The 19,379-nt window shown below is 51.4% G+C and overlaps 1 protein-coding gene across 3 annotated transcripts in view; it reads right to left on the minus strand.

Annotated features, from left to right (window-relative positions):
* Positions 1-930: 930 nt before the first annotated feature.
* Positions 931-19,379, minus strand: part of TBC1D16 (TBC1 domain family member 16) — a 29,634-nt gene continuing 11,185 nt past the window's right edge. Inside the window, exons 1-10 of one of the 3 annotated variants that reach the window (XM_039390244.1) lie at positions 8,361-8,429; positions 8,090-8,283; positions 7,436-7,583; positions 6,232-6,399; positions 5,200-5,348; positions 4,291-4,425; positions 3,538-3,724; positions 2,845-3,024; positions 2,186-2,332; positions 931-1,718 (exon numbers count right to left, since the gene is read on the minus strand). In XM_039390244.1, the coding sequence (XP_039246178.1) occupies positions 1,473-1,718; positions 2,186-2,332; positions 2,845-3,024; positions 3,538-3,724; positions 4,291-4,425; positions 5,200-5,348; positions 6,232-6,399; positions 7,436-7,583; positions 8,090-8,229 (1,500 nt within the window). In that variant the 5' untranslated portion in view covers positions 8,230-8,283; positions 8,361-8,429 and the 3' untranslated portion in view covers positions 931-1,472. Of the gene's footprint in view, positions 1,719-2,185; positions 2,333-2,844; positions 3,025-3,537; positions 3,725-4,290; positions 4,426-5,199; positions 5,349-6,231; positions 6,400-7,435; positions 7,584-8,089; positions 8,482-19,379 lie in introns of those variants that run through there. The other 2 variants (XM_027725307.2, XM_027725306.2) reach the window with 2 other exon arrangements.

Below are 19,379 nucleotides of genomic sequence, written 5' to 3' on the forward strand. Positions count from 1 at the left end.
GCTGCAGACCCCCCAACACTGCTGTCACCTCATCTCCTTTTCCATTCTTACAAGGAAACTGTTCCCCTGGCTCTGTTTGGCACAAACACTGGCTCAGGACACACCTTTGGAGGCCACTGAATTTGGTAAGGACCTTTGGCAACAGGGCTCAAAGCCCCAGCTCCACTTCTGGTTGGCAAATTTTATAGCAGACAAGAGGAGAAACACGCTGTCCTTTCAAAAATACCCCAAGGGAAACCTTCACCAGAAAGAGCTCAGCAAAAACGGCTGCAACAAGGCAAGTTTTGTTTTCACTTTGGGATGGGGAACAGGGTGCACCACTGGCACCAACTGAACAGCCTAAAGCCCACAGTGGAGTGGATGTGCCACAGCCTGTGGCAGTGACAGACAAGGACAGTAACTATTCAGTAATTGAGGAGAGCCAAGGGAAACACAATGGGAAACATACTGGAAACAACAGACTAAAGTGTCTGAAGTCTGTAGTTGTCAGCATAAAGGAACAGCTTTGCTGTAATGTCATAGAATCAGAAAATCACACAATTTTTTGGTTTGGAAGGGACCTTAAAGCTCATCCAGTTACACCCCTTGCCATGGGCAGGGACACCTCCCACTAGCCCAGGTTGCTCCAAGCCCTGTCCAACCTGGCCTCGGACACTTCCAGGGATCCAGGGGCAGCCACAGCTTCTCTGGGCAACCTGTGCCAGGGCCTGCCCACCCTCTCAGGGAAGAATTTCTACCTCGTGAAGAAGAAACTTTGGACGGTGTCTGTGAAATACCCCAGCTCAGAGCAGCAGTGCTGTGAGACCCGGGGCTGTACAATTTCTGTACAAATGGAAAAAAAAATATCACACCAGCCAGAATATCCGATAGAAAAGGCCCGAGACAAGACCTTGAGCTGACCAGTCCTTCCTTGCCGACAAAGCAGACACCTTCCCTGCAATCCCAATGGTCTGCAGATTTATTTTTGGCAGATGATAATTAAAATGGTCTCTATGGCTTTAGAGAGCAGCCCCGTGTTGCACGTGCTGGTTGAAGCGGAGAGCGCACGGTGAGCTCCGGGTGCCTCGCCCAGCTCTGCTCCTGCCCCGGCCCCACCAACGCTGCCTGTGCACTTGGCTCTCTGCAGCGCTCTCCCTTCTCATCAGCAAGTAAGAAAGTTCTGGTTGATAACCAGTCCAGTCCCAGAGGCAGAATAAAAAGTCCTTGATAAGACCTAGAAAAGCTTGTTTCTAACAAAACCAAATGCAAACATGTGTCAACAGTTCCTGGGTCGATGCCTTTTGCTCAGGTTCCACCATCCATGCACTGGAACTTGCTTCCCCTGTAGAGCAATTTAATTCCTCTTCCATTCCCCACCTTTCAGTCTTCTCAGGAATCTTGACAAGCTATTCCTCCATTTTCATCTTCAACATTTTTTCCTATGCACATCCTTCCTGCCCGTCCCTTCCGCCGTCACACCCTGTTCCTCTCAGCTATTTTCGGAAGGCAAAGACATCCCGTGTTTTCAGGCCTTTCTTGCCTTCACTTCCTGGTCTAGGAGAAGACACTTCCACCAGCCCTCCGTACGGGCAGCTCTCGGACTTGGGGTGATGGCCGGAGCACTCCACGGCGGGGATGAAGCCACTGTCCCACATCCCTGTCCCACACAGCCTGCAGAGGTCGTGCAGGCTGCAGGGGATGCGGGGGAGCAGGTGGAACTGATAGAGCAGACTCCTGGCCTAGAGGGCAGGGAGAGAGGGAAAACATTCACTCCTCACTGGGAGATGAACACGGAAAGCTGAGGTGGCCCGTGGCTTCCTCTCCCATCCTCCTGTTTGGCTACCTGAGCTTCAGCAAAGGCGTGTCCCTCTGAACACAGAGCTCAGGGTTAACTGGGACAGTGGGACGTCGCAGGGGCTGCCAAAGGCCACAGTTCATCCCACAGCTCCATCACTCCAGCTGAGATGGAGTGGGGATAACAGCACCAACTGCTCTGTCTGCCCTTTCCCTGACCATGGGCATGGGTTATCCCAGCCAAGGGTTATCCCAACCATACTGTCACCTCCAGGCAAAGAGCAGCATCCCACCCTCCTGGGCTCCAGCCAGGCCCAGGGATACAGGCAATGAGAAGCTGAAGCATCAGTCCCTGGTTTCCTCAACACCCTGACTCATCCCTGGACCCGAGCCTCAGCCCCTGGGTATTTACCTTCCTGAGTACGAGCTCCCCGTTCATGTGCATGGCCAGGTTGCTGAAATGCAGCAGCATCTGATCAGTGGCCAGCTGTTGTTCAATGACATCATCCCCGTAAATCACCACGATGGCCACGCAGATAAAGAGGTGGAAATAGTCTGTCTGCAATGAGAACACAGGGGCTGCTGTGCAGCAGGTGGAGGCAGAGCTCTGGCTTCACCTCCCACCCTCCACAAGTGGGTCCTTGGTGAGAATTTTTGCTCTCTCCAGTTCTGCCCAGTGGTGAGAACGTGAGTTACTGGTGAATTCTGGACCACAGATGATGAGCCAAAGGCTCTTCTCTTCACAGCATGGCAGCAAAGTTTGCACCACAGTGTTCAGAGCAGACCAGTGATTTTTGGGAAGACATTTCCCAGCTGTGTAAGAGAAGCCTGAACTTCATAAGTGGGTGTTCAGTACTTTGTGAAACACCTCCTTTTGAACCCCGGACATCCCCAAGGAGAGGCAGGAGCAGGGCTCCATCCTCCTGCTACACAGATATAGTTCTTCTATAGTTACAAACCCTCTGTAACACTGATTTATTTTGGCTACTTTGCTACTAAGAGGCTTTATGGGAACCCTGCAGTGCCTGCTGAGGGGCACGGACCATGCCCTGCCCGTGCCAGCTGCCTCACCTGGTAGTGAGCCCAGCAGGCCTCCCACATGCGCAGGGCCTCGGCCTCCGGGAACTCCCGCTTGAAACAGAGCAGGATCCAGCGGTGACAGAAGAGCATCTGCAGGCCATCCTCTCCCAGGGCACAGAGGTGCTGGTAGAAGCGCGGGTGCATGAGCCGCAGCAGCTCGCGCAGGTACAGCTGGAAGGGACGCTTTGAGCTGAGGCCCTGCCTCGGGCACGAGGACTTGTACCCCCCTCACCACCCCTCGGCACCCCGAGGACCCCCACGCTGCAAGCCAGAGCTGGAGAGTTCTCTTCCCTCCCAAAAAGCTCCAGCCCTGTGGCCTGTTTAGTACAGCACAGCCAGGAGCACGCTTGGGTCTATCACCAAAGGCCAGAGCTCATGGGCCACAGCAGCTATTTCCAGGAAATATGGATATAATTGTGCTGGGAGTGCCCCAGTCACCCAGGAGCAATTCTATGCATCAGTTATTTCCATAGAATCATAGAATCCCAGAATATCGTGTGTTGGAAGTGACCCACAAGGATTATCCAAGTCCAACTCCTGGCCCTGCACAGGACAACCCTGAGGATCAGGCCAAGGATTTTGTGGCTTTGGAGCTTGACTTTGCATACTGGAACCCGGGGAACTGCTTTTTGTGACTGGGGAGAGGAGACTGACAGAGAACAGGATCCCAGCATTCACCCTCACCAGCTGCTTCTCCATGTCCTCATCCCGGGGGGAGCTGATGAAGATCGTGTTCTGCATCAATCCAACAAAGCACCAGAAAGTATCCGACTCATCCAGGATCTCTGCCAGGAGTGGAGCAACCAGGTCGGACATGCCCTGGGAGTATCCAGTGGCTGGGTTAAATACTGCATAGTTCAGCAAGATCCTCCTGGAGCAGAGACACAAACAGGGAGGTGGGACAGGTGAGGGCAGGTGACAGCTGAGCACAGCCCCATCCCTTCACCCCAACTCTCACCACACAGGCTGAGCCAGGATCAGTGCAGGAGAGTCACAGATCCTCTGACATCTAACACATTAACTTTTGAGCACCTTTTGTTGCATCCCACTTTCCCTAAAAGAACTGTATCTGGAAGCACAACAAAGATACACTGACACTGTACATAGCTGTGACTCTCACTTTTTACAGGTCCCACCCCTTGGAGCAGACTTGGGTGTGCTCATCCTCCATCCCATCAGAACCACAGACCCAGGCACCTGCACACAGCCCTGCACAGCACCCCTGTGTGTGCAGGGAAGGTTGGGGATGGGAGCAGGGTTATTAGAGAAGGAAATGGCTACAGAAACACTGGAAAGGCTTTATTGTTGCATCCCTTGATTCCAGTCAGCAGGTGCACAGTGGGTGCTGTTCAGCATTCCCAGGCAGCCCAGGACTGGCTGACCGAGTTGTCCATACGCTTGGCAGGACATGTTTGGGTTTGGCACCAGACCCTTCACCTCATGGTTTCCACGTTGGGGTTGTCCTCCCCTCGGAAGAACTGGTTGCTGCGGTCAGTCCTCACAACGTCCTTGTCCACCGTGAACTGCACCTGACGCCAGAAATCCTTCTGTTCATCCGGAGTCATGGACAGCCTGCAAGTTGAGCAGCAACAGGAGACCATTGCCAAGAGAGGAGTGAACAAAAAGCCTCAGTTCAGTCATTTCAGTCTTAGTTTGCAGAGGAAAACTATTCCTGTACAGCGTTTTCTCAGCACCTGAAGAACGGACAAGCAGGTCTGTCCAGAACAGCGGATTGTCTGTCCCAAGGGATTACTAGAGGGAGCCTCCTGGGTTATAAACGGGATGACATGATGTGTTTGCTGTGATACACACCTCAGAAGCATCCGACTCTGCTCTCCACTGCTTCTTGGGGGTGGCACACCTGAACTCACTCTGGTTTGATTGTTTCCTAATTAATACCACCACTGTCCCTCTCCAGCTTAAATGTACCCACAGCTATTTAACAACACATAGTTCTTGCAGTAACAACCTCCTTAAATTAGATATCCCTCCTCCTTCCTTATTTTTATGTGTAGTTTTATTTATAAAGAAATATAAGATCCCAATTTCACCTTCAGTGTTCTAACTCAAGCCTTGCCTGTGAGATGTTTCCCTGTGTGGTACTGACGAGCCTGTTTCAAAAACCCAAGTGAGCTCTATGGTTCAAATTATTATTATCAAATTATTATTAGTTCCAGAGCCTCAGGAGGTCAGCAGTGCCCGATACACCTCCTTCACTGTCCCTATCACTTCTTTACTCCAGCTTCTCCTGATGCAAAGGAGGCAGAGACAGCACATCACCAGCAGTGTCACTGCGATGTCCAGCCTGCGGAAGATGAGCAGGGGAGGGTGATAATGGTCTGTTACCTTTTCTCCTGGATCTCAAAGTATTCTTTCCTCTTCTGCAGCCTCAGTGCCTCCCTCTCTTCAGAAGTGGACTCGTAGCTGTAGTAGTGCAGCAGAAAGGGCCACACCTCCCCACGGATGGAAATATCAATCCCACCGAAGAAAATGGCCTGGAACAAGGAGCAAAAGTTATGGCTGGTACAGTTTTAACATTCCCAAATACAGCAACAAGGAACTGCCCGCTGCTGTGCTTTGGTGCCTCTGCAGTTCTTTCCTGACAAGTGACGCCTTGATTCAAGCTCCTGCAATTTGCACATGTTTAGAGGGAAAGTGCTGGCCCTCTATTCCCAGACCAGACACAAATCGGGCTCATTTCAATGTCAATAACCACCCCCGGAGAGGCTCTATGATTAACGTGTCGTTCTCATGTCACGGCTTAATCCCCAGTCCCGGAGACACCGCACTGCACTGCAAACTTCTCTCTCAGAGCCCGGGCCCAGCGCTCCCCCTGTGTTATTTCATACAGCAGTGGCAGCTCCTGCAGCAATCCCAGTTCACACAGCAAGCCCAGTTCATACATCAGTCTCAGTCCATACATCAAGCCCAGTTCATACATCAATCTCAGCTCACACAGCAGTCTCCAGTTCTCTCTGTGGTTTGGTCACACATTCTGCAAACACCGTGGGCATTGGGCACTTTGGTTTATTGATTCCAAACGGCAGCAGAAGTGGGACAGCTTGTCCTTGGTCATGGATGGGAGATGCTCCACCATCACAGAATCACAGAACAATTGGGGTTGGAAAGGACCTCTGGAGACCACCCAGTCCAACCCTCCTGCCGAGGCAGGGGCACCTGGAGTAGGTGACACAGGAACACGTCCAGGTGGGAGTCTGCAGGAATCTGCTCCAATCCCACAGCAAGATCTCCAGCCAAGGCTTCCTACACCAGCCTCCACACTCCCAGTTCTTGCCCCCGGCAGGAAAGCAAACTCCTGCAGCTTCCCCCTGGGGACTTGCACTCTGCAGCAGGAGAGAACAGAAGAAAACCTCTCACCTTCTGCAGCTTGTACTCCTCTTCCACCTGTCCGGATTCGTTCAGGTGATGGAGCCAGGCAGACACGTCGAGGCGCCTGTACGTGTTCTCCTCGGGGTGGGTTTCCGAGGAGGGCAGCTTGGGACGGCGGATGGAGAACTGCATACAGGTTTTCTCATCAGCGAGCTGCTGAACGGGGAAAACAAACCAAAACTGGAGGCAGGAGCCAGAGAGAGCAGCAGAGTGTGAAACCCAGAGCAGGGAAACCTCTCTGTGTGGTTCATGTAGGATTAAACACCGAGGAGCTGCACTTGGGGAGGTTTTGGCTTTTTTTTTTTTTTTAAATTCCAACCATTACAATAACAAGAGTGATTAGAATAATTAAAAATCTGAGCACCACAGAACAGCTTCATCTTAAAAAAAAAATAGTTTCCATTCCTCCTCCAATCTTATCCCTGACCTGAAACTGAATTAATGCTGCTTACAGCAAAACTTCCCCCTGCCAGGAATGCTTGCAATAAATTACATATGATTGGCCATATACAAAGGGATTGCTGTTAGGCAAGCGGGGAACGGCGCTGCCAGGCTCTCTGAGGGCACTCATGATCCCAGTGCAAGACTGCAGCTGACATTTAATTTAAAAATCAAAGGTTGCTCAATGTAAAAAGTGAGCCCATGTGACCATAATAAGAAAAGCAGCGGGGGGCTCTGTGGGAAGGATGGAAATTTAAAAATCACTGTTTCTAATAAGCACATACAATATCTTAAACAGATAATTAAAGAGCTCTTATCACATTTGTATGTAGATTGAACAAAATATGGCAAGATGCGTTGTCAAAACATTCTCCAAAGCTGTGAGCTGTGTGCCATAAGATGGATGAAAGGCTCTGACTGAATTTCTGACCTACCACTGCAGATTTCCAGCCACCTTCCACGCCTAAAGGGCAGTGCTGACCTGTCAGCTCTAGCAAAATCACTACCTAAGCAAGTCTTCTGGATGATCTTCCCCCACATTCCACAGGTGGAACAGGAATGGATGGGGACAAGCAAGTCCAAGAGAGACCTCACGTCCGGCTCAGAGTTCCATCCTAAACATCCAACACATTGCAGCTTTCTGCACGACTTGGTGACATGAACTCAAAGCTTCATTTCTCCAAAACACAAACCCAAGTGGGAAACATCTGCTGGAAAACCCCTCTTTGCCCCAAGAACCTCGCTCAGGTACCTGGTCCTTGAGATGGGTCTCTGTGCAGTACTTCCACTGCTGAAACACCTCGGAGAGTTTATCCAGGCCACCGTGGTGAAAATGGAAGATCTTGTACTGGCTCTCCCTGCTTGCAACCACCAGCTGCCCACAGGTGCACGCCTCGTCACTGCAGGGAACAACAGGAGAACAACCTGCATGGGCTGCCCAGGGCAGCAGGAACGGGGACGCTCTGGTGAGAGAGAGTGCAAAGCAAATCCCAGCGGGCAGCACCAATCTGCCCCTTCCAACAGGGCACAGAGGCAGCTTTACAGCCCTAGGACTCGGTGATCCTTATGAGTCCCTTCCAGTTGAGATATTCTGTGACTGTTTGACATGGCCATAGTGACCATTTTCCCCAAGAAGCTCCACTAGTACCTGGTAACGGCACTATTTTTACCCTTCCTTCATGTGAAGGAATTAAAATTTGTCTTGCCTGGAGACAAGTACACAAGAAGTCTGCTCCAGAAACATTAAGGCAGTACACAAAGTCAGCTCCTGACTGTACACAAAGTCAGCTCCAGAGGAGCCTGGTGAGAGGCAGGCAAAGGAAAAGGTACCACAGGTAAAGATTTTTTCCCACACCTGCAGGTTATTTGGAGCATTTTTGGTAAGACAGTTAAGAGCACCCTTTACCTTATTAGGAAAAAAATCCTTTTGGTCCCATAACAGTAATTCAGAGTCTCTCCCTGGGAAGGCTGACGCTTGCTTTCCTGGAGACAACCACTCTGGAAAGGCTTCCAAGGAGGACTGCAGAAGCCATCTGCCCCCAGCATCCCCAGAGCCCTGAGCCAGAGCACACACAACTCTCACACACAACGATCCAGTACCTGAAGAAGAGACGAAGGGATCGCATTTGTCCCAGGTCCACTCTGAAGACACCACAGACCTGCTCGAGGGCAAATACCTTCTGCTGTTCATCCCATCTGGCGCTCTGTGTTTGCCCATTGTTCTCCTGGAACTGGGCACTGGTGTCGAGGCTGGAGGCAGAGCTGGTGGAGCAGGTCATGCGATTGTCACACGTGTCCCTGCGGACAGAGCGCGGGGGCGAACACCCCGCAACACATCAGCCCTGGGAGGCTGCAGGTACATGCAGCAACCACGTCCAAAACCTTTAGTCAGAGCTCTGAGATGGGGATTCAGGGCAGGCCCGAGGAGCCAATAACTGACAGCCCCTGTAAGAGGTTATTTTTATTTAAATTGATTCCCTATCATCACAAAAAACATCCTGGTTTTGGTCTGTTCCAAACTGCACACAGAACTTTGGCAGAGCCAAACCCATTCCTCAAAACACTTTTGAGAAGGCAAAATTAAGAATCTCAAGTAATGCCCTCAGCTCAGCTGCTCCTCACTGGGATGGGGACAGGAGGTGTGAGTACATTCCGACGGCAGCACGGACCTGGGATCTCATTTGGGAAATTCCCTCCATGACCGGTAAGATCCAAAGATGTTTCACCTGAACTCCAGTTTCTCATTAGGTCTTTGCAAGTGAACCTGCCAAGCCTGGATTTGTGTCTATAAACCCCAAATGGTTTCCACTTGCAATCTTGAAACTTCGGGGAGTTAACGATGGGAAGTCACACCTGAGCTCTTCGACGCACCACAGGTACAGTAAATGAACCCAACCCTTTCCCAACCCAGCCCAGATCTCCAGCTTTAAATGCAAACTGAGCTTAGACTCAAAAAGCCCACATGCCCCCACCAGCCCCGATCCCAAAAGAAAAATACCACCGCTTTGGGAATGAAGTGAATGTGAAACTGTGACCCCTCGGTTGGTGAAAAGGCCAATGCACGTGAACAATCCCCGCGCGGGGCTGAATGGGCTGCGCTGTGAAATCAGGGCTTGCCAGACAAGGCCAGGAGCAGGTACAAAGCAGCCCCCTGCAAGGCCACTTTATGCCATGTTTTCTAATCCGCTTATCCAACAATGTGGGCACTGAAGGCTGGGAATCACACACTCAGCATGCACTCCACACCAGTGTGCCTTCCCAGCCTGGCTCCAGGGCCTCTTCCGCAGGGACCAGCCCTGTGTGCCACATGTCCCCATGGGCCAGGTCGTTGCATTCCAACGGACAGGGCTCTGCACAACCCAGTTAGTTGTGGGTTAAATTTTTAACCAAGGCCCTTTAAGCCACCCCATTCTAATGTGTAACTCAAACTCCAGAGCCCGCACTGGGAGCAAATCCCTGAGCCCCTTCCTGGTCCTGCAGCACCATCTGGATGAAACCAAGGCTGGTTGACTTCAGCTAAAGGAGTGACTTTGCTGCTCAGGGCACGAAGTTCTGCTGCTCCAGTTTTTGGAGAGAAAGCAGCAAAGCAGAACTTACATTCAGGCCATTTGGAGGATGAGGATTTAGAAGTGATGTGGCAACAGGGATCGCACTACACACCCAAACTCTCTCAGAGAGCATACACAGCAGGTTTTCCAGGTTAGACACCAGGATACCTCCAGTGTCAGGCACATCTATACACCTGTCTTGGGAATTTTTCCATGAAGATTGTACTGTTCTTTGTGAAAAATCAAGCATTACTTTTGGATAAAGCGTCAAAATGTAACACTTTTTAAAACATTCAGCATCTCATGTTAATGCAAATGTAACAGGAGTCCTGGTACAAGACACTTGGGCTGGACTGCCTGCTAGGAGCAGCTGGTATTTATGGAGCAACACTTCATAACAGCCACAGCTGGTTACACAGGATTTTCCTGGAAGAGATGACTCAAACTAACTCAAAGACTAAGCAAAGGCAACCCATTTTCTAAAACTCTTGCAAAGACGAGCTGGTCATCATGGCAAAGGGCTGGAGGGTGGGTTGGTGGGAGGATCCTTGCCCTGTGAGTCCTTGCCATGGAGACCAAGGTGCTCATTCTTCACGAGCATCACCTCAAACCAACAGCAGCAGAGAACTGCCAAGAAATGAGTTACCAGTAGAGCTGAGCAGGCTTGCTTTGATCCCAGGAATTCTGTAGCTCCTCAGTGCAGAACACCATTGCCCACTGCAATTCCTTCTGCTACGTAACCCAGATCTCAGACACAGCAGCAGTAACCTGAGACCCGAGGGGCTGCAGAGCCCGGGCACAGCGCTGCTGGCACTGCTGTGTTTTCAGGAAATGCTTCTAAAGACAAATGTTTACAGTTCACATTCACTGGTGACAAGCTCGCACACGCATCCCACAGACACGGAACCAACTCGGGCAAGCGGATTTACCCCTTCCAGCCAGAAAAAGGCACTGAGGGTGAGCAGGGTGGCTCAGCGTGTGCAGCCCGGGGAAATTCCGATGTTCTCGGTGATGTAGAGGGTGAAATCTGAAAGAGACACCTGTGCCCCCCTGCCCTTCACAGGGGCTGATGAACACGAGCATTCATACACAGGACAGATGCAGAGATAGAACCACCTTGTTCCCTGGTGCTTACTGAGTCAACGGGGAAATTCGGAAAAAACCCTCACTGTGTTTAAAATTACTTTTTTCCTATATATATTGATCGAGAAAAATGAAAATACTCTAACCCACTGGACTACTTTCAAAAATAATTTTAATATTGAGATCATTCTGGATGTCAGTAACAACAAGCATTATGATGTCTGCTAATTTTGTGGATTTTGGGGAGTCCTCTACCTAGGCACTCGAGATATACAGATGCAAGGGTAGAGTTTATTATCTGTCAGTCTATTCTATCTGCTGGATGAGGAGTTTATCCCAGAGCACCGTGCAAAAGCAGGGAGCTGAAGCATTGCAAGGCAAATAGCCGGAGGAACATTCCAGAGAGACTTTAGGTTGAGGGATCCAGGAAAAACAGAGCGCCAGCTAATATACAGCACTGCTCAGCAAAACAACAAGTGCACTGGGCCACAGGAATAAAAGGGACAGGGAGAAAAACCAAGGAGGATTAGCAAAACCTGAGGCAGGAAACCAATAGACATATTCAGGTGTTCATTTTGGGCCCTCATGACAAGAAGGACATTAAAGCACTGGGGCATGTCCAGGGAAGGGAACAGAGCTGGGAAGGGTCTGGAGCACCAGGAGCAGCTGAAGGAGCTGGAGAGGCTCAGCCTGGAGAAAAGGAGGCTCAGAAGGGACCTTCTCACTCTCTGCAACTCCCTGACAGGAGGTTGGAGCCAGGAGGGGTTCAGACTCTGCTCCCAGGGAAAAAGTGACAGGATGAGAGGAAATGGCCTCAGGTTGCACCAGTGGAGATTCGGGTTGGATACTGGGGAGAATTTCTACATCAGAAAGGCTGTCCAGCCCTGGCACAGCTGCCCAGGGCAGTTGGAGTCCCCATCCCTGGAGGGACTTAAAAGCTATGTGGATCTTGCACCTGGGGACGTGGGTTAGTGGTGGCCTTGGCACTGCTGGGGAAGGGTTGGACTCAGTGATCTTAGAGGGCTTTTCCAACATAAATGATTATGGGATTCCACTTCAGCCTTTTCCCCTCACCAAACTCCCATTACTCTTGTCTCAAAACACGTCCCATTCTTGCTGGGGAGCAAGACCAGGTGCTGATGTATTTTCTCCACTCAATAGTCAACTACAGCAGCCAAGCACATCTGCACTCCTCGAGCTGTTGTAGCCCCTAAGGAGCCACTGTCCCCCTCCCACCACGTGGGACCTCCTGCACACCCGACCAAGGAGCTCAGACCCTGCAAGGGAGACTTCTGATGTGCAGCAATGGGACCCAACTTGCTGTTGGGTTAATGCCTCGGAACACACCTACAGCACAAAGAGAGCTGAACCCAATTATTATTTCTGTTCCAGAGCGGGGGCAGAGACCTGCCCTGATTACCTGGGAAGCCGATTTCAGCAACAAAGATCTAATAACTCATTTTACGACGCGATGTGACAAATGTAATTATAAGAGAGAAAGGGGCTGAAGGTTACAGCCATGATGTGGCAGTCACCCAAGCTGTCAGCGTGCACCACCTGATTCCCAGAGAGCCTCCTGCAAGAGCCAAACCCTCCTCATGGAGCTGGCTCTCCATCACCATTGTGCTAACCTATGCCGTCGCTAATAACAGCTCTCCCACAGCCCCAGCATTCCTGGCTTGGGAAGCATCATTTACAGACAATGAGTATCATCATAATGTATGAGCATCCATGTAATGGGAATTACATGCCCCTTTTCCTCCCCAGGGGTTAGCATTTCTCCGTTTCTCTGCTATTCCCCACAGGCACTGACCTTCTGGGCTCCTCTTCTTCCCAGCAAGGTGAAACAGCTCCTGACAGCATCAGCTGCTAAGACAGACAGCTTCAAACAAATAATCCGTCAATAAAAGTTCAAAGCTATCCTGAAATGCCTAAAAATTTAGTGCAGTGGCTGTACAGAGCGAGGTAATATCGGGCAGCTGGAACCTAAATCCATTGTTCTGATACAAAAATTGCCCTTGACGATATACATATATTATGAACTGTGAAACCTGCTGACTTCAGTGACACAAAAGGCATGCAGAGGAAACCAGATTGGTAAGTTAGTATTTAAAAAAAAGGTGTCAAAATGTTTCTGCTCGCTCTGTGTAACCTTGCAGAGCAGGGTTGGAAGGACACTTGTGGGACAGCACCAGCTTCCCACGGAGTGTGGCCACACAGAGCCAGCCACGGACACTCACCTTAATCAGCACTGACAAGTAACTAGGTTGAGGATTGTGTTAAATTCAGCCTTTGGCAGAAAATATTTGGAACTTGAAGTTTCTGTGCCTCAGAGAGCCCAAACAGAATCAATTTCCACTGAGCACAGTGATCAGGGAACAAGGTGTTGGATAGTCTGGATGAAAGCCTATCCAGGATTTCTGAAATTAGATGTCCAAACATTCACATGTGGAAGCATTTCTATTCGCCCACAAACACAGGGGTAACAAATCTAACAACTCTTCCTATTTGTTGGGGAAACCTGGGAAAAACTACTCAGGCCGTTACGGTACAAAGTACACGGATGTCAGCATGGACTTTCCAAAAGCTTGTTCCACAGGCTTTCCATTGATCTGTTTGCTTTCAAAACATAAATTTCCTCAGGTTGAACTGCACTAAATGCTATTTAGTAGCTAATTAACTTTCTGTGCTGAAAACCTCCTGTAATTGCACTTCTTTCACCTTTTTGAGCCTGTGTCCCCTGGGGAACCCAAGCTGTCCTACGGCATTTGTTCTGCTCATTTCTATCTCACAGGCACAAGTTCCTTCCCGACACCCGGCTGCCAATCACGGCTGCAGAGGTCACTGGAGACCAAATTAGGAGCACTCTGCCTCTGACAAACTTGCTTTGCTTAGCTTGTCGTAAAGGGAAAATAAACGGTTACGAAAAATAATTGTCTCCTTTCATGCAGGGCACCAGCAGATCCAAGCGCTTCCCCAAGTCAGCACATTGTTGTTAGTCACTCTTTGGGTTCGTGTTATTAACAACATCCCAAGAACAAGCTGTTTACATCTGAAAAGTGTTGGAGTCCCTCCCTCCCCTCGCACGTGGACGCAGCAGAGGGGTCTGTGGTCACCAGCCCTGAACACCTCGGCCACGGCCCGGCACGGGGAGCGCAGGGACCTCCACAGGCACCCTCTGACCTTGGGCTGTAACAGCAAGTTCACGATCAGGGACGGGGCTGGGAATTAACATCAGCTCTGCCAACACCAGCCTGACAAATAAACCACTGTAACACGACGAGGGACTCGTGGAAACCCGATTATGCAGCTTTGCCTTCTGACGGGCGTAATTGGTTTGTCCTTGAGAAATAAAGATCAAACCGATTTGTTCTGCTTTACGGGGCTACTGCAATCCGTGTTTACAGCACCCTGCCTGCTTTCCCAGAGCTTCACAACTACCTGGCAGAGGTAGAATGTGGTTCACCGTCCCAAATGTTGACGACAGCAGACACCGCGTGTGCCGGAGCGGCCGGGGGGGACCCCGGTGGTGCTGCCGTCCTGCCCCACGCCAGGAGGAGGGCGAAAGCCTCACCACACTGGGGGCTTTGTTGCTCCTAATTCATCCCTCCAAGCCCTCAAGCCTGAGGGGAAGCCGAGCGATTCCAGCCAGCAAGAGGGACATTAGAAAAACAGCCCCACAACCTCCGAAGGGTCCCCCCAGTGCTGTGAGTTGAAGCAAAAGGAAAACAAAATAAACCCAGAATTCTCGAGTTAATTATTTAGATTGTAAATGGGAAAGGGAAAAAAAATAATCAGAAGTTTGTAGGGAATTAATGGGTGTTTTAATCTCTTTTCCCCAAAGTCTGGAATGTGACACACATCTACCTCCAGCTAGCAGACAAACAATCTGCTTCCACAGCTGACACCTCCACACAGGTGTAGCTGCTCAGGTAAACCCAAACGAGGTTTTTCAGTTTTTCTCTGTGACTTCTTGTTGCAGGGAGGGAGTGGGGGCAGAATGAGCAGTTTGATGCTGATGAATAAGATACACAGAGCTCCGAGCAGCCAAACACAACAAATCACTTAGAGCCAAGCAGACGCTGCTCAAGGATGCAAATGTTACCTTCGATTTAAGGGAGGAGAATATTCCAGAAGCTGAATGGTGGATTTTTACAATCCATACGGAGAAGGGGCACCTCATGCCTGGGTTTCTGCTCATTAATAAATCAATCGAAATGCAACACTTTAAAAAAAAATTCCTTAGCTGGAAAAAGTGATTTCTCAGCAAAGCCTGAAAAAGAATGTTTGCTTTTCAGCCCATTCCAGTCTGGAGAAGGGGACCTTTCTTCCTAGTGTTTATTTAATTTTTTAAATCAATGGATTATTTTGCTTCTTTTGCTTTCAGTTCTATCCATGCAAAAATAAAATTCACCCCTAATTATGCTAATTACAATCAAGCCTTCAAACCCCTGCTCCCTTGAAAGCCCTGCAGATTACCTTTGTTCTTGTATTCCTGGCTCTAAGCAGTGAACTGGGAATTTCAGGGGGACGTTTTAGTGGCAAAGTTAACCAACTCCCCGGACTCTGCTGCTGCCCCAGCGTGAGCTGAGCCAGCACCACCCAGGGAGGATTTCACTGTTTCCACAAGACAATGCGGATTTCCCAAGGGAAGAGCTTGCTTCAAGTAGCAGAAAAGGGAGAGGAAAGAGGAGCGCTGCCTAAAAGCATGTTCCAGAGTTATTGTAAATGCCTAATGCTGGGATAATTGCGAGGCCCGAGCCAAGGAGACAGAGGCCGTGCAGATTTATTTGCATATACTGTGGTGCTTTGGAGGGGACATGCTCTTTATTTTGATCCAGTTAACACAATTCTTCCCTCACAAAGCTGTGGATACCTGCCAGCGCCATTTATCTCCACTCTCCATTCAGATTTCTGGGCGCTGTGATCGTATAAATAAGTAACAGAAGAAATGTAAGAATATCCAGGGAAAAGGAGAGAGCTGAGAAGGACTTGGGGGTGCTGGTGGGTGAGAGGCTGGACATGGCCCATCCCAGAACTCCCCTGCCCTGGGCTGATCCCCCAGCGTGGGCAGCAGGGCAGGGGCGGTTCTGCCCCTCAGGTGAGACCCCCCTGCAGAGCTGCTCCAGCCCTGGGAACAGCACAGGAGGGACAGGGAGCTGCTGGAGCCAGTCCAGAGGAGGCACCAGGATGCTCAGAGGGATGGAGCAGCTCTGCTGGGAGGAAAGGCTGGGAGAGCTGGGATCGTGCAGCCTGGAGAAGGGAAGCTTTGGGGTGACCTGATTGTGGCCTTGCAGGACCTGAAGGGAGACTACAGGAAAGATGGAGAGACTATTTCCAAGGGCCCGGAATGGCAGGACAAGGGGGCATGGCTTCAGCCTGCCAGAGGGCAGGGTTAGATGGGATATGGGGAAGGAATTCTTGGCTGTGAGGGTGGGGAGGCCCTGGCACAGGTTGCCCAGAGGGGCTGTGGCTGCCCCATCCCTGGAAGTGTCCAAGGCTAGGCTGGAGCAACCTGGGCCAGGGGAAGGGGTCTGTGCCCGTGGCAGGGGTGGCACGGGATGACCGCCCGGGTCCCTTCGCCCCGGGCCATCCCCGTCCCCGTCCCCATTCCCGTCCCCGTCCCCGACCCCATCCCCATCCCCGTCCCCATTCCCGTCCCCATCCCCGTCCCCGTCCCCATCCCCGTCCCCATTCCCCTTCCCGTCCCGTCCCCATCCCGTCCCCCTTTCCCGTCCCATCCCCGTCCCCGTCCCCCATCCCCGTCCCCATTCCCCGTCCCGTCCCCGACCCCATCCCCGTCCCCGTCCCCATTCCCGTCCCCATTCCCGTTCCCGGTATCTCCCTCACGGGGGGCGGGCCCGGGGCGGCGGGAGCGCCGCTGGGCAGAGCGCGCCCCCTGGCGGCCCGCGCGGCCCGGCAGCCCCTCCCTGAGGCGGGACGGGGGTCGGGCCCTGCCCGCCCTGCCCGGCACCCCCCGGCACCCCCCGACAGGGGCTCGGGCCCTGCCCGGCACCCCCCGGCACCTCCCGACAGGGGCTCGGGCCCTGCCCGGCACCCCCCGGGGCGAGCGGGTCCCACCCCGTGCCCCCATCGCTGCGCGGCCTTGCCATGGCCCTCTCGGGCATCACCCGCTCTCGGCACCGTCGGGCCCTCTCCCGACATCCCAAATAAAAGAGCTTCACGGGCCCTCTGAGCCGCAATTCCCGATACCGAGTGAGCTGTCACTATTTTCTTCCACTGAAATCTGGCAGCGAACCAACGGGGGGAAGAAACAAACCTGCTATAATTAATGTTCTTGCTGTTCAAATATTTATATAAAGCAAGATAGAGCCGTATGCCTCTGCAATCTCTTGGATCTGTCCAACCTTCTCAGCTTTGCAGACGGGAACAACTATAACTGATTACACAGGGCTGCTGATGGCTCAGCCCAGCTCCCCTGCTCGGTACCCGGCTCTGTGCAGACCACTGCTGCCTTGGAGAGAGGTTACACTGACCCCACGGTGCAAACAGAAGGGGAAAAGGACTATCCTTCTCATGGAAGAAGGATTTGGGGGATATTTTTTTCCTGGGCATGGGTTTGGGTACAAATGGAATTAGGAGCTTTGGTGTCTTACATCATAAATGGCACCAGTTCAGGCAAGTCCTGGGGAATTGGAGCCTGGACCAGTCAACCCTTGTGCTCATCCCCAAGGCTGAAATCATCAAAACTGAGATGCTGCAAGAAGTTACAGGAGATTTTGAAGTCTGTGAGCAATTTCCCTGGTTCTACTATAATCACTTCTGTTACAACAGCGATGAATTCCCAACCTCTTGATGACTCCAGAGCTCCCGCCAGTTCACACTAATTTCAGCTCATTTCCCTCATAATTTTCCCTCCTGTTTTTGCTGCAGAGGTCGGAACAGCTCTAAGCCCTTCAGGTGAGCTGCCAAAACAACATGATGCAACACCATTCCCTGCTCCCACCTGCTCCCGCCGCGGCTGCCGCCCTCCGCTCCCCGGAGCAGCTCATTTACTGATGAGCTCCTGGGAAGAGGTTTAACAACAGGATGTGCAACACATCCGTAAAAATTGCATCAACTGCGATGCCAAGGAGTTTTTCTCTGTCTTGTGAACTTTGCCTGGACTGTCTGTGATGGATCTGCCGTGTGAATCCACATCTGCTGAAGAACGTGAGAACTCACCATCGTCCAGCTCCATTATGAAAATGTTTTATTATTTGTATTGCTGGCTGCTAAAATGATCAATGTCTTATGAAAGGCATTTCCTTCTTGCATTGATATCCATGACCATGTGGCTTCTGCTCGTCCTTTACAGCAGGAGCTGTGGGAGCACTGCTGGCCACTGTCCCAGCACCTGCGGGGCCGCTAGTGGAGATCCAGCCTCTGGCCAGATGTTACCCCAAGCTCCACTCACAAAATTCCACCACCAAGGCTCCTCAGTCCAAGTTCTGACTGTATTGATCAACATCTCAAGTTGAAGTTAGCGAAGGAACCAATACCAGTGTTTGTTTCTCCCCATCAGCACTTTTGTGTTGCTCCTCAGGTATCAGCAGCTGCTGTTTATTAAGTGAAAAGCCTTCAGCAGCCTGAGCACCCATCGCTCAGGAAAGCTCCTGTTAACCAGGGATCACTCTGGCACAGCACAAACCCCCACCCCAAACCAGACCCCACTTACAGAGCACTAAGTGCTTCCACAACCAATTGTATAGATCTGCTGTCACGGTCAGTTCAATAACTCCATCGCTGGACAGACATTACAGACGGGTCAGATGCTGTTTGGTTGCCAGGATGTAACAAAAACCTTTTAGTTTCACTTTACTGATGGGGAAAATGGAAGCTGAGGAAGCCAGAGTTGGGCACAGAGAGCAGCTGCCCTCAAACCACAAGGCAAATGTTTCCTGATGGCCAGCAAACAACGGTGACCAGGGAGGGAAGGGACAGAATGGAATGATTTTCTTTCCAGAATCCCTCCTTTCCTACAGAAATGCAGTCCCTGACAAAGCTGCCATCAATGCAGGTAATCCCCACACCAGCTACCTTCTGCAGGAACCATGTCCTGTGAGCAGAAAGGGGCCCCAAAGTTAAGGACACAAACCCCGGGAGAGCAAGGCCACCTTTCCCTGAGGGATGAGGACACCCTGCAGCACTGGTGCCAGGCTGGTCTAGAAAGAGAAGCAGGAGTGTGCACACTGGTGCTGGGACACTCCCATTGCTCCCACCCCGAGGAATTGTGTAAATGGGAGGAGAGCGACGATCGCCACATGGGATCCCTGGCAGCCTGTCAAACTGAGAAGCAAAGAGGAAAAAAACAATGGATACGTTTTTATTTCCTTATGTCCTACCAGGCCAGCTGTTGAACTTACAATGACCAACTCCTTGTGCAACTCCAAGGCTCCCCAGCCCACCTCCCTCCTTCCTCTCCGCCCCTGGTCCACGCAGTGTTTCCTGGTCCCTTCTGCCCAGGTGGCCAGGCCACCTCCTCAGAGGATGCTCTGAGAGGCAGATGGGACTCGTGACTCCTGCTCACACAGGAATTTTGGCAAGCAGCTCGCTGAACCCTTG

The sequence above is a fragment of the Pipra filicauda genome, unplaced genomic scaffold (genome assembly GCF_003945595.2).
Source record: "Pipra filicauda isolate LSUMZ 115617 unplaced genomic scaffold, ASM394559v2 scaffold80_size11013439_pilon, whole genome shotgun sequence".
In the NCBI taxonomy this organism is placed as follows: domain Eukaryota; kingdom Metazoa; phylum Chordata; class Aves; order Passeriformes; family Pipridae; genus Pipra; species Pipra filicauda.